This window comes from Dasypus novemcinctus, chromosome 30 (genome assembly GCF_030445035.2).
Source record: "Dasypus novemcinctus isolate mDasNov1 chromosome 30, mDasNov1.1.hap2, whole genome shotgun sequence".
NCBI lineage: Eukaryota > Metazoa > Chordata > Mammalia > Cingulata > Dasypodidae > Dasypus > Dasypus novemcinctus.
Genome location: NC_080702.1, coordinates 23,159,623 through 23,175,124, shown reverse-complemented (window position 1 = coordinate 23,175,124; position 15,502 = coordinate 23,159,623). Strand labels below are relative to the sequence as shown.

Here is a 15,502-nt window from a genome sequence, read left to right as displayed (position 1 = left end):
GCACTCCCTTAGTTGTCATTTTTAACTGTAACTACTATGAAAATATCCAAACATTTTTTATGTACTGAGTATACATGCCCCGGAGAACTCCCTCCCACCCACGTGCCCCCTTGTGATCTATGTAATTTTTTAAAAAATACAATAAAAAATGAAAAAAATTCTCCTACTATAATTTTAGTGGTATCTGTTCCTCCACTTAGTTTTTCCAGTGTTTGCTTCACATATTTTGAGGTGTCCTGGTAAAGTGCATAAATATTTATGGTTGTTCTTTCTTCTTGAATGATTTACCATTTTAGGAATATGTACCTCCCATCTTTGTCTCTCATAATATTTTTGCATGTAAAGTCTATTTTGTCTGCTATTAGTATAGCTACTCCTGCTATATTTTTGTTACTGTTTGCTTGTAAGATTGTTTTCTAGTCATTCACTTTCAACCTCCTTGAATCCTTAGGTCTATGGTGGGTTTCTTGTAGATAGCACATAGATGGATCATATTTCCTTATTCATTTTGTTAATCTGTGTCACTTGAATGTTGAGTTTAATCCATTAACATTCAACATTATTACTTGCAAGGTTTTACTTACCTTAACCATATTTTCTTTCAGTTGCATATGCCATATGTTGCTTTTATTTCTCTTTTTGTCTTTTTAGTTCTTCTTACACTCTCCTCCAACTCTGTCTTTCCTGTTTTTTCTTTTATCTTCTGGAACTCCCTTTAGTGTTTCTTGATTGACCAGTTAATTTGGCATACTCTCTTAGTTTCTGTTTATCTGTGAATATTTTGAACTCTCCATCATTTTTGAATGCCACCTTTGCTGAATAGAGTATTCTTGCCAGAAAATTTTTTTCTTTTAGTACCTTGACTATATTATACCACTGCCTTCTTGCCTCCATGGTTTCATATGTGAAATCAGCATTCAATCTTATTTAGCTTCCCTTGCATGTGATGGTTTTCTTTTCTCTTGCTGCCTTTAGTATTTTTTCTTTATCTTGTGCGTTGGATAATTTGACAATTATATATCTTGGTGTATGCCTTTTGGGATTTATACTCTTTGGAGTGTGCTGTACTTCCTGGATTTGTACATCCATCTCCCTCAATAAGTTTGGTAAGTTTTTAGCCATTATTCCTCCTACACTCCTTCTGTACCATTTCCCTTTTCTTCTCCTTCTGGGATGCATATGTTTTGCATTTTTAGTGCCATTCAGATCCCTAAGTCCCTCCTGGATTTTTTCTATCTTTTATCTTTCAGTTCTATCTGTTTGATTTCAGTTGTACTGTCTTCCACATCACTAATTCTTTCCTCTGCCACTTCTAATCTTTTGCTTTTACCAAGAGTGTATTTTTCATTTTTTGGAATTTGCCATTCATCACCATTTTTATCAGTTATCTTTTTGCATATGTTTACAATTTCTACAGTATATTCTCCAAGTATTTTCTTAATATCTTTAATGTCTTCTTTTCTTCACTAGGTTGGTCCACGATATTTGCTTGGAGAGCTTTCATTATTTGCTCAATGTTGTCTTCCTCTTCCTAGTTTTTATTTTGTTCATTGGAATGGGCCATGTGTTCCAGATTATTGGTATGGTTTGTAAATTTTTGTTGCTGTCCTTTCATCATTTTATCTTGATGGTTTTGTACAGTTGATTAGCTTTTCCTGCTTGCTTTATGTTTTATTTAGTTGCTGTTTTTGTGTGTGTTTTAAGTGTTCTCTTTGACACTTTTCTTTCCTTATTCTATTCCCTTGTTGTTTTCTAAGATCCCTTGAAGGTAAATCCTTAAGGCCAGGAAAGCAAATGAGGTAAGAAAAGAAAATGTTTAATAGTGGTATTGATAATAAATGTTAGCAGAAGAATCATGTAAGACTTAGGAGAATGAATATTAAACTCATGTATGGTGGAGAGTCATAACTATAAAACAGTGAGTATCTACAATGAAATGAGAAACTGAATATGGAGAAGAATCAAGTATGAATTAAAAGGCCAGTGTGATGAGCAGAGAGGGAATAAAAAAAAGAAAGAACAGTAACAGAAAGTTAATGAATTATAGAAAACAGAATAGAAGTGTTAGAAATACAAAGCCAGAAAAATTGGAGTACAAACAAAGAGAGGTTGAATGTAAGAGCAACAGAAGGTGGAAGTAGAAAGTTAAAGGAAGGAAAAGACATAGTGTTGGTAGCCGAAATAAGTACACACAGAAAAGAGGAAATCAAGGAAAAGAAACAAGAAAGAAGCTGGCAGCACCTAATTCTAAAAAAGGTAGAGGATAAAGAGGAAAGAAAGACAAGAATACAAAGAAAACAGACAATCCCACAGGTAACATGTCAATCATACATTAAGAAAATGGAGACTTCCTTCTTAAGCCCCTGTGGAGCTTGTCATGCTGCTGGTTTTTATCAATCAATTACCCTGAAGCTTTCTTGCTGCAAATTTTGAAATGGGTTTTAGTGAGTAAACCAATTTAAATTATATAACAAATGTAAACTTTCCTTTTAGGAAAAAATAAGAGACCCAAGGGAAGCTAACACAAGGATAATGTCTATCATTTCCCTGTCATAAAGTATCTGCTGGATGTTTAATATCCCAGGCATTCACTACTATAAGAGGAGCTGGGAATTGAACTAGAGACCCTGTGTATTGAAGACTGAAACTCCTCCACTGAGCTGAACTTTCTATTGGGTTGATTATCTCTTCAGAAAGAGTCTCTTTCCATGGGGCAAGATTGACTTTGCAATTGGATAAACTGATAATTAATAATCTCCTCTTCCCCCCTTTTTTCTAACTGCTTTCTTTCCCAGGGCAGCAGGAAGCAATTGCCTATGTAATTCAAATGGGACCCTGATTACTTTATTCACCACAGAAAGAATGACTCTCACTCTCTTTGAGAGAAAGCACCCACACTTTGATGAGAACCTTAAATATGCTCTTTAAAGCTTATTAAGCACTCCAAACTATCCCCCTCCATTAGGTGAGTTGCTCAGGATCAGTTAATTGCCTGACTCCACATTCTCCCAGACCAATTTTCCCTATCCCAGGGAGGTTAGGTAAATATGGGTGCCTCAGCCAATTCTCCTCTTCCTTCTTTTTGGTTTCTCCTCAAGCCAACTGGTATGCTCCTCAGAGCTCAAAAAAGGGGGTACAGACAATGGAACCCATAGTCAGGAGACTCCTCTCCACCCTTCACCAGAACTCTCTCACTCTCAGAGTTTGTCTCCTCCAGTTAGATGGCCAGCAAAGTTCAAGGAATGTCCTATCTTCCTGCCCTGATGGACGGACTTAGCCATCCCAAAGCTCCAGTCCCAAGTGCCAGAAACTCCTGGTTTTAACGTTAGCAATTAATCTTTTAGTCACGCTTTCTCCAGATCAATGTCCTGAAGCCTCCTGCTTTGTGGATTCCCAAAACAGCTAAGTTGGGAAGGATTTTGTTCCAACTTAGCCTTTTATTTGTAGGAGAGATGATGTGGGGGTGCACTTACTCTGATGCCATCTTGCCCCTCCTCTTCTGGAGTCTTTTTAAAGTTGAATGAATAGAGAGAGAGGAGAGAGAGAGAACCATGGGAGCAAGAAATGAAAATCAGTAGAACCCGAAAGTGAAAGGAGAGATCAGTAGATAGTGCCATGTGCCCCTATGTATCAGAAGAATTTAGAATCTGGTTCATAGAAATGGTTGAACTGCAATCATGTGTGGGTGGATAAAGTCCAATATATCTAAGTACACTGAGCAAAGTGCCCTCAGAAACAGCACACCTAAGGGGGTACTGAAAAGTTAGAGAGACCACTGATTGTTAAGATTATCCACAGAAATCAAGAAAAATATAATGACTGGGACTCTCTTATTTGCAGCTGTAGACTCTCCTGGTTCCTTGGTATGTTGGTCGTCCATCCTCACCTTCTTGTTTGCTGTCGTGGGTGAGTCCAATGAACTGGAGAATAGATTTTGCAACTCTGCTGAAGCTCAAGGCCCTTGGACAGGCCAAAGATTCAGGTGTCTTGGATGTACACCTACCAACTCCAACACCAACTATGGATTCAAACAGAAGGGACAGAAGCGGCACATGTAGAGAAATCACACATGAGTCCTACTCTGTCACATTTGGTAGCACAAAATCCAAATAAAGTCCCCTGGCAAGGCACCAAACTCCAGAGCTATCTGCTCAAGGCTTCCTCTCAATTGGAGGTGAGGTGGGCATTACCATCCCAGAGTCTTCAGAATTGGAGAATAAAACATGGACTAGAGTGGACTTACTGGTATTCTACTATAAACTTATTGGGATTCTAGCAATTGAAGAAATTATATCATTAATGTGGAGACAGTGGCCACTGGAGTTGATGAAGGCAGGGAGCGGGAAATAGAGGTGTAGTATGGGGGCATTTTCAGGAGTTGGAATTGCCCTGAATGACATTGCAATGACAGAAATAGGCCATTATATATCCTGCCATGATCTTCAGAATTATGTGAGAGAGTGTAAACTATAATTTAACTATAATCCATGCTTAGTGACAGTGCTCCAAATGTGTTCATCAATTGCAATTAATGTACCAGACAAATGAAAGGAGTTGTTAATGTAGGAAAGGGTGGGAGTTGTGGGGAGTGGGCATATGGGAATCCCTTATATTTTTGTGTGTAACATTTCATGTAATCTAAGTATCTTTATAAAAAGTACAAAATTTATTAAAATAAAGAAATATTCAATGAATTTAAAGACCACCTAAATGAAAAGTTCTTGGGCCCTGGGTCGATTACTTGTATACTTACTGCCCAGACAGAGAAATTCCAAGAAGGTCAACAGAAATGTATTGTTTCATGGTTCTGGAAATGAGATGTCTGAAATAAAAGATAGATACCCTGTTTGAAGACTGATTACAGTAGGCAAAATGTTAAAGATACCTTGCCCCTTTCTCATTCTACAGTGGCTGGACAGCAGCTTTAGCTCCGACTCCCCTGCCACTGACAACTGTCAGTTATTTATGATATGGGGCCAGAACTGTCAGAAACCACTTACTCTTTCCTTTTGCCACATGCACACATGTGTAAGTTTTCATATATTGGGCCTCCGTTGCAATAACTAAAACCAAAATGTGTGAAGTAGTTCTGCTGTTTCTAAACCTTCTTGGTAACCAGTCTTGCTGCTGCAAATGCTACTCTAGCCACCCCAGTGTGGATTTTTTCTTCTAGACCTGAATGTTTCTTTCCTCTTCTTCCTCTGGAAACTTGGCACATTTGCCTCTGTGGCTGCCCTTTGCCCACTGCTTTGGCCACAATTACATGTGCACCTGTTTTTGAAGTGGTCACAGATTTTTCTGACCTGCACAAAAGTCTCCCCTCCAATTTATGATAATGACCTCATCCATTCCTTTACTGAATGCAGAGATATTTGCCAGGTGACTAAAATATTTAAGGAATTACTCATTGTTATGGGTATGACTATAAAAACAAAAATTACTGTTGTAAAATTTTACATTCTAGTGGGGAAAGATAGCAAATATATATAATTATTAACAGAATTTTAAAAATTATTTTAGATAGTTTTAAGTGCCAAGGGGGAAAAATAACAGGAAAAGGGATGGAAAGTTTGGAATTAAATACCAATTAAGAAAGGGCTTAATGAGAATGTGAAATGGCAGGCTTAAGCAATCTAATATTGTTACATGCCAAGGGCAACAGATTATTTGGTATACTTGAAAAACCATGTTGGGGGTTGAGTTGTGTCACCCAAAATGATTTATTTGAGTCCTAACCTGCAGTCCTTTGAATATGATCATATTTTATGAAGGCTACTGAAGATGGAATTAGGACCAAGCCAGACTGGTTCAGGATGGAAGCTAATTCAATATGACTTGTAGAATAATAAAGATCCTTATAAGAAAAGAGTCATTTGGAGATACAGTGAGACACAGGGGAGAAGGCTATGTGAAGAGGAGGCAGAGATTGGGTTCACACTGCAATAAGTCAAGATAAAGCAAGTAGCCCATAACCGACAGAGTCTAGGAAGAAGGAAGGAAGGATCATCTCCTCGAGCTGTTAGGAAAGCATGGCTTTGCTGACAGTTTTATTTCAGACATCTCATTTCCAGAACCATGAAATAATAAATTTCAGTTGTTTTAAGTCATCCAGTTTCTTTTAAATTGTTAAGGTAGATCTAAGAAAATAATATAAAGACAATCAGGATTGGTGCAGTAGTGTGAGATATACTGAGAGGTATAAAGGGCAAATTCAGGGTGCCAGTACAGGGCATTCTTATGATTCCTGTTAAAAACACAAGCTTTTTTCCTGAATGTGATAAAAAGTAATACTTGAGCAAATGAGTGTCATACTAGGTTCTCTATGCTCACAGTGCTAAGAAATGAGTGGATGGGAAACAAGAAAACAGGAACACAGTGAGGAGGCTATTTCAATAATTCAGGCATGAGATGATAACTTAAACCAGAGTGGTCAGTTTGCAAAAGAAGGGAGGAAATGCAGCTAACAGGATTTGTTAATCACTCAGATATGGGGTGAGAAAAGGAGCAGTCAAAAACAATTACACAGTTTTACCAGGAATATATCCAGTAGAACTGAAAATTGACACAAAAATTGCACACTGGTGTTCACAGAGGCATTATTCACAACTGCCATCAACCAATGAATGAATGAGCAAAATATGTTATATACATGTAATGGAATACTATGCTGCAGTAAGAAGAATGGAATTGGGACACATTTGATAATATGGATGAATCTTGAGGACATTATGCTAAGCGAAATAAGCCAGATACAAAAGGACAAATATTTCATAGTCTCACCACTATGAGTTAAATGTGAAGAACAAATGCATGGAGTTAAAACCTAGAGCATAGGTTACTAGGATATAAGAGGAGGGCTGTGAAGGGGTATTGATGCTTAATGTAGATAGAAGTTTTAATTAACTTCACTGTAAATGTGTGCAAATGGATAGAGTTGATGGTAACACATTGTGATGAGTAGCAGCTGGTTTATAAATGTGATTGTCGTTGAAAAGCTTAGTTTAGGGATATATATTTCAATTGAAAAAAAGCTAGAGGTAATAGGGACTAGTTACATAGTGAAGAACACAGTGAAAAGCACAGAGGTGGATGAGAATTGTGGCTAATAGTAGAAATATACGAATGTCCTTCCGTGAACTAGAACAAGATATATCACTATTGCTGGGTGGTGGGAATGTTGAAAAGCATGGGAAAAATGCACTAATGTAACCTATGGACTATAATTAAAAGCAATACTGTAATATTCTTGCATCATTGCCAAAGATGTACTCTGTTAATAGGAGCGGTATGGAAAAATAAGCCAAATATACACTATAGACAATAGTTAATGGTAATAGTCTGATGGTATTATCTCACAATCTGTAATAAATATTCCACAATGGTGTGGTGTTTTATTGAAGGAGTGTGGTATTGCAATTCCACACATGTGCATGATTGTTTTGTAAGTTCTCAACTTCTGTAATAAAAAAATATTAAACAACAGCTATACAATACTAACTTCTGTTACTTGAAATCTGAGGATTCGATATACGGAGATGGGGAAGATTAAGGGCAGAGAGTTGTTGTTCTTTTCCTTTGATTTAAGAATGGGAAAGGGAAAAATATGTATAACATGGGGTACTTTGGGGACATTGGAATTGTCCTACATGACATTGCAATGATGGATACAGGCTATTACACATTTTGTAAAAACCTATAAAATTGTGTGGTGCACATGTAAATTATAATGTAAATTATAGTCCATGGTTAGTAGCAATGCATCAATATGTGTTCATCAATTGTAAAAAATATACCTAGTAATGACAGGCGGTGTTAAGGGGGGAAATTCTGGGAATGGGAGGGGCTGGGGTATATGGGAATTCCCTATATTTTTTATGTAACATTTATGTAATCTAGAAGTTCTTCAAAAATAAAAAGTTAAAAGGAATGGTTAGTGAACCGCAATAAACCTATTGCTCCTTCTTCATTCATTTAAGCAAGAGAATGGCTAATAGTTTTTTGGGGGGAGTTGCAATCTTGTTTGTTTAAGAAAAGATGACAAGAAATTGCATAGGGGAGACAAAGCAGCAGTCATGATGCCAATCATCAAATCTTTAAGGACACTCTATACAAGAAATTTACTAAGAAGTAGTTGCAGCATGTTCTGAACCAAAGATTTGTTGTTGATAGCAAATAGAACTGCAGATTTGACTCCAAGAAAACCAAGGCTAAGCAAAATCCAGTTTAATAAGTATGTTACATAAATATAAAACATATGTAATAGGACATATGATCCTGCCTACTTACCTGAGGTTTCTGCATTTTATATCCCCTTGTTTCAAGATTTTTTTGATTATTGCTCAATTTGTTTCCTTATTTCTAATGAATATAGAGAAAGCATCACAATTAGTCTGAATATTTTCCCTTGAGATATCTGGGAACTTTGCCCAATTAGCAGACCTATTTTCAATCTGGTGAGTGAATAATTCAGTCTCCCCTAACAATACACCATTAGTAAAATCACTACAGATTATAATGACATATATCATCAGTTCTTGTAGTTGTCTGTATCATGAACCTCCTCCAGTTCATTCATTGTTTGACACCAACATTTGTGGAGGAGAATAAAACAAATATCTCTATGTGTAAATACGGATATATTTTTGAAAGGAGGAGGAAAAAACCTTGTCCAAAAAGGGAAATACTAAATACAAGTGAGTTTTTATGGCTAAGAGATTTCAAAGTGAGTCAAGAGCCCTTTCCAGAGGTTATGATTATGCATGTCTCAGCAGGATCTCACTAACTGCCACAGTAAACTGTGCTTCAAACAGCAGGGCTCCTGAGGGCTCTAGAGGCATCTAGATACTAAAAACAGGGCAGACAATCTCAGGAATTCTGCACCCTGTCAGTGGGCCTTACTTTGGAATTTATGCTCCCCTGTGTAATAGTTAGACTAATATATAGTTACCCTGCACATAGCTCTTCTTGCCCTTTCATTTGAACCTATAATTAGCATTATACTTGTTAAATATATGTACAAGAAACTTAAATCTTTGGTCTGTTCATATGCCAGTTGAACACTGAATTTCAGCAGAGTTGCAACACCTACACTTCAGTTTATTGGATTCACCCAGGACAACCAACAGGGATATGGTGATGGACAATGCCCATCCCAAGGAACAGAGAGTGTTTGCTTCTGTAGGCAGGATAGTTCCATCTATCTGTCCCATGAGATCTAAACCCCCTCTCAGTTAGAAACACAGTGGGCATCACCATCTCAAAATCCTCAAGATTAGGGAATGAATAACGCACTAAAGTAGACTTACTATTCTATTATAGATTTATTGTTTTAGCAAAGGCAGACATTTTATCATTGAAATAAAGGCACTAGGGAAGCAGACTTGACCCAATGGTTAGGGCATCCGTCTACCACATAGAAAGTCCACGGTTCAAACCCTGGGCCTCCTTGACCCATGTGGAGCTGGCACACATGCAGTTCTGATGCGCACAAGGAGTGCCCTGCCACACAGGGGTGTACCCCGCATAGGGGAGCCCCACACTCAAGGAGTGCACCCCATAAGTAGAGCAGCCCAGCATGAAAGAAAGTGCAACCTGCCCAGGAATGGCGCCGCCCACACGGAGAGATGACACAAGATGACGCAGCAAAAAGAAACACAGATTCCCGTGCCACTGACAACAGCAGAAGCGGACAAAGAAGACACAGCAAATAGACGCAGAGAACAGACAGCCCGGGGTGGCGGGGGTGGGGGGAAGAGGGAGGAGAGATAAATAAATAAATCTTTAAAAAAAAATAAAGGCCATCAGAGGTTCGGGAGGGGGAGAGAGAGAAGAACAGGTATAATATGGAGGCATTTTGGGGACATTGGAATTGTCCCACATGACATTGCAATGATGGATACAGGTCATTACACATTTTGGCATAACCTATAAAATTGAATGGGGCAGAATGTAAACTACAATGTAAACTATAGTCCATGGTTAGTAGCAATGTTTCAATATGTGTTCATCAATTGTAACAAATGTATGACACTAATGAAAGATGTTGATGTGCAAAAGTTTGGGAGGGGAAGAGGTGGGACATATGGGAATCCCCTATATTTTTATGTAACATTTATGTAATCTAAAACTTCTTAAAAAAAATAAAAGAGCCACTGCCACTGCCATGAGCAGTTTGGGGAAGGCATGCACTGACATGAAATGTGAGTAAGACCAATTCTTTGATTGCTGGTTTGCTGAGAAGTTCCTCAAGAGTGATGGCTCTGTGACCCAAGCTCTGACCTCTTTGAGCACTACCAGCAGTGGGTTCAGAAAGCAATAAAAGAGAAGGCAGCATTGCAGTGCTCCAAAATGTATTCACCAAATGAAATGAATGTGCCACATTGATGAAAGAGGTTGTTGGGTGTAAGAGGAGTGGGGGTGCAGAGTGGGATATATGGGAACCTCTTATATTTTTTAATGTAACCTTTTGTGTGATCTATGTATATTTTTAAAAAGGACAGTAAAAAATTAACTAAAAAGAAAAAAGAGGAGATTCCTATTGAAGGACCACAGCGTGGATCATGGGCAAAGAAAAACCTGAAATCTCTTTTTGACATTGACAGTAACCTTGAAAAGAAACTACTCATGTCAGGAAATTGAAGACTTTGGATTTTGTCAATTAAGGCTATAAAGATAGCCATCTATTTGATGTGGAGTTTTATTTTCTCTTTGATGTTTCCTCTCACTTGTACACTTTCATTTAGGGTGATAATTCAATTACCATGGCATCTCGCACGATCTGTATATGCTAAAACTAATAATTTCTTGTGACTATGGTTGCAGTACTTGGAGTGTAATCAGTTTTAAACATACCATGTAGGTAAATAATGATAAACTAGTCAGGATGGTCAGGGTTTCCTGTTTCTTCTGGGTTAGCTCAGAAGAAAACAGGTTTTAACAGTTTCCTGCCTTAATAAGAGATGCCAGGTTGACTGGAAGGCTTCAAGAATATTGCACTGAACACCATGTCAGAGCTCACAGTGTAGTTCAGGACTTAAGGAATTAAGATACTTGGAGTAACTTTGGAAGAAGATCCTAAATTGTTTTTGTCAGCTTCCACCCTAAGTCAGTGACTTAAGTCAACTTGTATATCATAAAGTGCTGCATCTGGTTAAATGAAGAAAGAAGAGTTTGATTTATTTTATCCTTCCTGGCAAAATCAGTAATCATGAAGATGGAATAAATCATAATATTTAGTTAAAAAAAAAAAGGAGAGCCGACCTTTTGTTTTACAGTAAACACCCGATTGGGTGTTGTTATATGGAAGTCTGAAATATGAAAGCATGTCTCTATGGCCAGTTCAATATCAGTTTTGGGGAGTAAGACAAAATGTTACTACCAATAAGTTTGAAGCAGCATCTATGGCTTCTTAAAATTCTGTTTAAACTATGTTGCATAACTAATCTAGAGTAATCCCTGGGGCATATAGACATGATAAAAATGGCAAATGACTACAGTAGATGCTATTATCTACAATCTATACCCTCACCATAGGATGTCTTAAAATGCACACCTACTGTGGAATCCAGGAGGAAGAGTTCTAACACCCACACCTGACACTGCATTTATAGTCTTTTGATTTAGAGCAAATTATATCATTTTTTAAAAATTTTAATTTATTCACCACATTTTTTCTTTTTGAATAGATTTTCTATATTTTCAAAGATATACAAATCATAAATAATGTTACATTAAATATATAAGAGGATCCCATATACCCCCACTCCCCACCCCACCCCCAAATTTATATCATTTATAGTTGATTAACCTCTATCTCCCAACCAGAACATTTTCCTCTGACAAAAGGAAAGTACTTTTATTTCCCTCTGAGAAAGGGAAGTTTCTTCAGTTCTTCCAGGCATCTCTGTTGAATCCATGATAGCTGTCAGCATGTTTTTTAAAATAATTGATATAACTTGCCAAACTATTTAAGAACTAGTTATCTAAACCTAACAAGTTCATCTACCCTTCTAGTGTGTCTGAAATTTTAAATGAGTATATATTTTAAGCTGGAATTGCTACTGAAGTCCCATGAGAAGTTGCTCAGAACTTAACTGTCAAGTAATTTGGTCAGCTTCTATCTTTATGGAAGAAAGAGTTATAGATTTATTTGTCTGCTACAATTTTCAAAGATAGTCAATCACGGTATCTTTAAGAAAAGAATAATGCCATCTTCAAAGTATTGCTGTGTCTAGATTTAGATTATCCCATCTACCCAAAACCAAGGAAAACATGTCAACCATAAATCTCATTAAAAAATATCATGATTTTAAGATCTCAAATTCAGCACAGTTCTCCCCAAACACTGCAGTATGTAACCAGAGAGAAACTTGACTCTTTCATTTGTACCTCAAGGAAAATTTTCCTTACTTAAGAAGAATAAACTAGAACTACTATGATTTCATTAAATTTATTATTCTGCAAAAATTATTTTTCTACCAAAACACATGGTGTAATAAGCATGGCCAATGCTACAACTTATGCTTTAAAAAAATTTTACATGTCTCTTTCAGTTGTAGCCAAATCAAGCCTAATTCTTGTGACATTTAGGAAGAAACATACTGTCTCTGGCAGACAAACTTTAGGTTTCAAGGAGGTTTGTATAATGCAGATACAACACCAATATTACTTTCAGTTTGCTCAAATTATTGATGAAAGTTTAAAGAAATACTTGATTTCAGTTATCTTAATTGAACAATTATTTGAGTTTTACATTGTTACTCAACTTTACAGATTTCATTTAATGAATGCCATGTTTTGTATATAGTGAGAAGAGTACTCAATTCTTTGTTATCACATACAAACTGTGCTATAACGAATAAAATGAAAGCATGAAACAAAAACATCAAATATGTGCAATTATTACTTCATTTAATTTTTCTAGACTATGTGTATTTTTCCATTCAGTTTAAATCTAAGTAACAGATATTTGATAATTATTTATAATAACTCTGGAAAATTATAACATATATATATTGAGACATTGTTATGTTTTGGATGATGTACTTGATTTGAAAGCTTGGTATCTCAAAATGCTTTTATCCTCTAGCCTTTGAGGCAAAGCTACATATGAAAAGGCTGTTATGAGATAAAGCTTTGGAAATGACTAAAAGGCCAGCAACAGTCAAGGAAAGGAAAGAACAGTATGTCTTTGAATAATGTAAGAACACTTCACTAATGAGATGAATATTATACACAGTCATAAAGAAAGAAAAAAATAAAGGTACTTAAAAGGAAGAGTAAAAATATTGACTACTAGAATGTTTATTTAAAACAGTTCTAATTAACAGCACTTACCAGTGAAATTGTTTCTGTTTTACACACAAAATATTTTTTATATTTTTTGCATTCCCAAGTGAAAGAGATAGATACAAATATATGCAGAAACATAACTCTAGTATTAGGTATATGTGTATAGGTGTGTATGTGTATGTGTCTATAAATTTGAATAAATGCATAAACATGTGTATATATAGACATATATAGACAGGTATCTATTTTTTGTCTTTATTTTTTTTAATGTTACATTCAAAAACTATGAGGTCCCCTATACCTCCCACCCCCTCACCCCACTCCTCTCATAACAACAACCTCCTCCATCATCATGGGATGTTCATTGCGCTTGGTGAATGCATCTCTGAGCACTGCTGTACCACATGGTCAATGGTCCACATTATAGTTTACACTCTCCCCCAGTCTACCCAGTGGGCCATGGGAGGACATACAATGTCCGATAACTGTCCCTGCGGCACCACCTAGGACAACTTCAAGTCCTGAAAATGCCCTCACATCACATCTCTTCTTCCCACTCGCTACCCTCAGCAGCTACCATGGCCACTTTCTCCACATCAATGCTACCTTTTATTCGATTACTAATCACAATAGTTCGTGAACAGATATTCTAGATAGGTATCTAAATAGACCCGTTCTTTCCATGAATTCTCCAATTATTCCTATGAATTCAATCTAAGTGTCGTGCAAATTATGTAATTTTGTAAATATTATTTGAGCTGTAAACATGTTTTATGGCATAGAATCTTTCTGAGTGCTCCCTTAACATCTGTGTTTCTCAAGCTGTAGATGATGGGATTCAACATTGGGGTGATAACTCCATACAACATTGAGATGAGCCTGTCTCTGGCTGGGGAGTGTTGACTGGAGGAAGGACGGACATAGGTAAATGTGGTTGTGCCATAAAACAAACAGACCACAAGGAGGTGGGAGGCGCATGTGGAGAAGGCTTTGCGCTTCCCTTCAGCTGACTGGATCTTTAGGATGGCAGATATAATGTAGATATAAGAGATAAAGGTGATCAGAAAGGCACTGATCCCCAAGACACCTCCTGCTACTAAAACAACCATCTCTGCCACATATGTGGAAGAGCAGGAGAGGGCCACCACTGGCGGGATATCACAATAATACTGGTTAACACGATTGGATTTACAGAAAGACAGGCGGAACGTGAAGACCGTGTGCAGAAGGGAATTGAGGAACCCTGCTGCCCAGGTTCCAGCAGTCAGCTGGACACAGCGTACCTTGGTCATGATGAGGGTGTAACGAAGGGGAAAACAGATGGCCACATACCGGTCATAAGCCATGACAGCAAGAAGGAAGACCTCGGTGCCCGCCAGGGCCACCAAAAAATAAAGTTGCAAAGCACACCCAATAAAAGAAATGCTTTGCTTCTCAGTCAGGAGGTTCTCAAGCATCTTTGGAACAGTAGCTGATGGACAGAATATGTCTAAGAGGGACAAATTTGCCAAGAAGTAGTACATGGGTGTGCGCAGCTTTTTCTCAGTCCCGATGGCAAGGAGAATGGCACCGTTTCCCACTAAGGTGACCTGATAGATGAGGGCAAAAACCACAAAGAGAGGGTAGCGTACCTCAGGGAGATCAGAGAGCCCTATGAGGACAAACTCAGTCACGGTGGTGAGATTGGTGATGTCCATCTCTTCTCTCCACAAGGGTCTTTCTGAAGATAGTTAAACCAACAAAGGTTAAGATAATAATAATAATAAATACTTAGGACCCTAGTGATGTGAAGCACCTGGCAAATAGTTCCAGTGATGTTGATGAATTCTTGCACTGCTATTTTATTTCAATTATGAGAACTAATGATTAAAAACAAAACATACGTTTATGATATTTCTTGGTATATTCACTCAGATCCTTAACAGGCAGGTGACATTTAAAGTGTCACCTTCATATTGAAACAGTTGTTTTACCTGCTCCTTCAGGAGAGTTTGGAATTTCTCTCTTCAGTGAAAGCTGATGATCCATTTCCCACATCTCCTTAGGCAGGTAACTTTTTCTGCCTTGTATTATCTCAAGATATACATTTTTATACATATCTCAACACTAAGTACCTTGAAGGTAGGAACTGCGTATTATTCAATGGAATGTGAATTTTAATCACTGTTAGCAAATAGCAGGCACTTAATAAAAGATAGAAACAATTCTTCAG

General features: G+C 37.3%; 1 protein-coding gene across 1 annotated transcript; it reads right to left on the bottom strand.

Moving 5' to 3' along the window:
- Positions 1 to 14,039: 14,039 nt before the first annotated feature.
- LOC101418259 (olfactory receptor 5V1-like) lies at positions 14,040 to 14,987 on the bottom strand. The gene has a single exon (XM_004470498.1). The coding sequence runs from the start codon at positions 14,985 to 14,987 to the stop codon at positions 14,040 to 14,042; it is 948 nt and encodes a 315-aa protein (XP_004470555.1).
- Positions 14,988 to 15,502: the final 515 nt, after the last annotated feature.

What these genes read in the sequence shown, in the direction of transcription:
- LOC101418259 (XM_004470498.1), bottom strand. Translation starts at nt 14,987, where the DNA reads ATGGACATCACCAATCTCACCACCGTGACTGAGTTTGTCCTCATAGGG.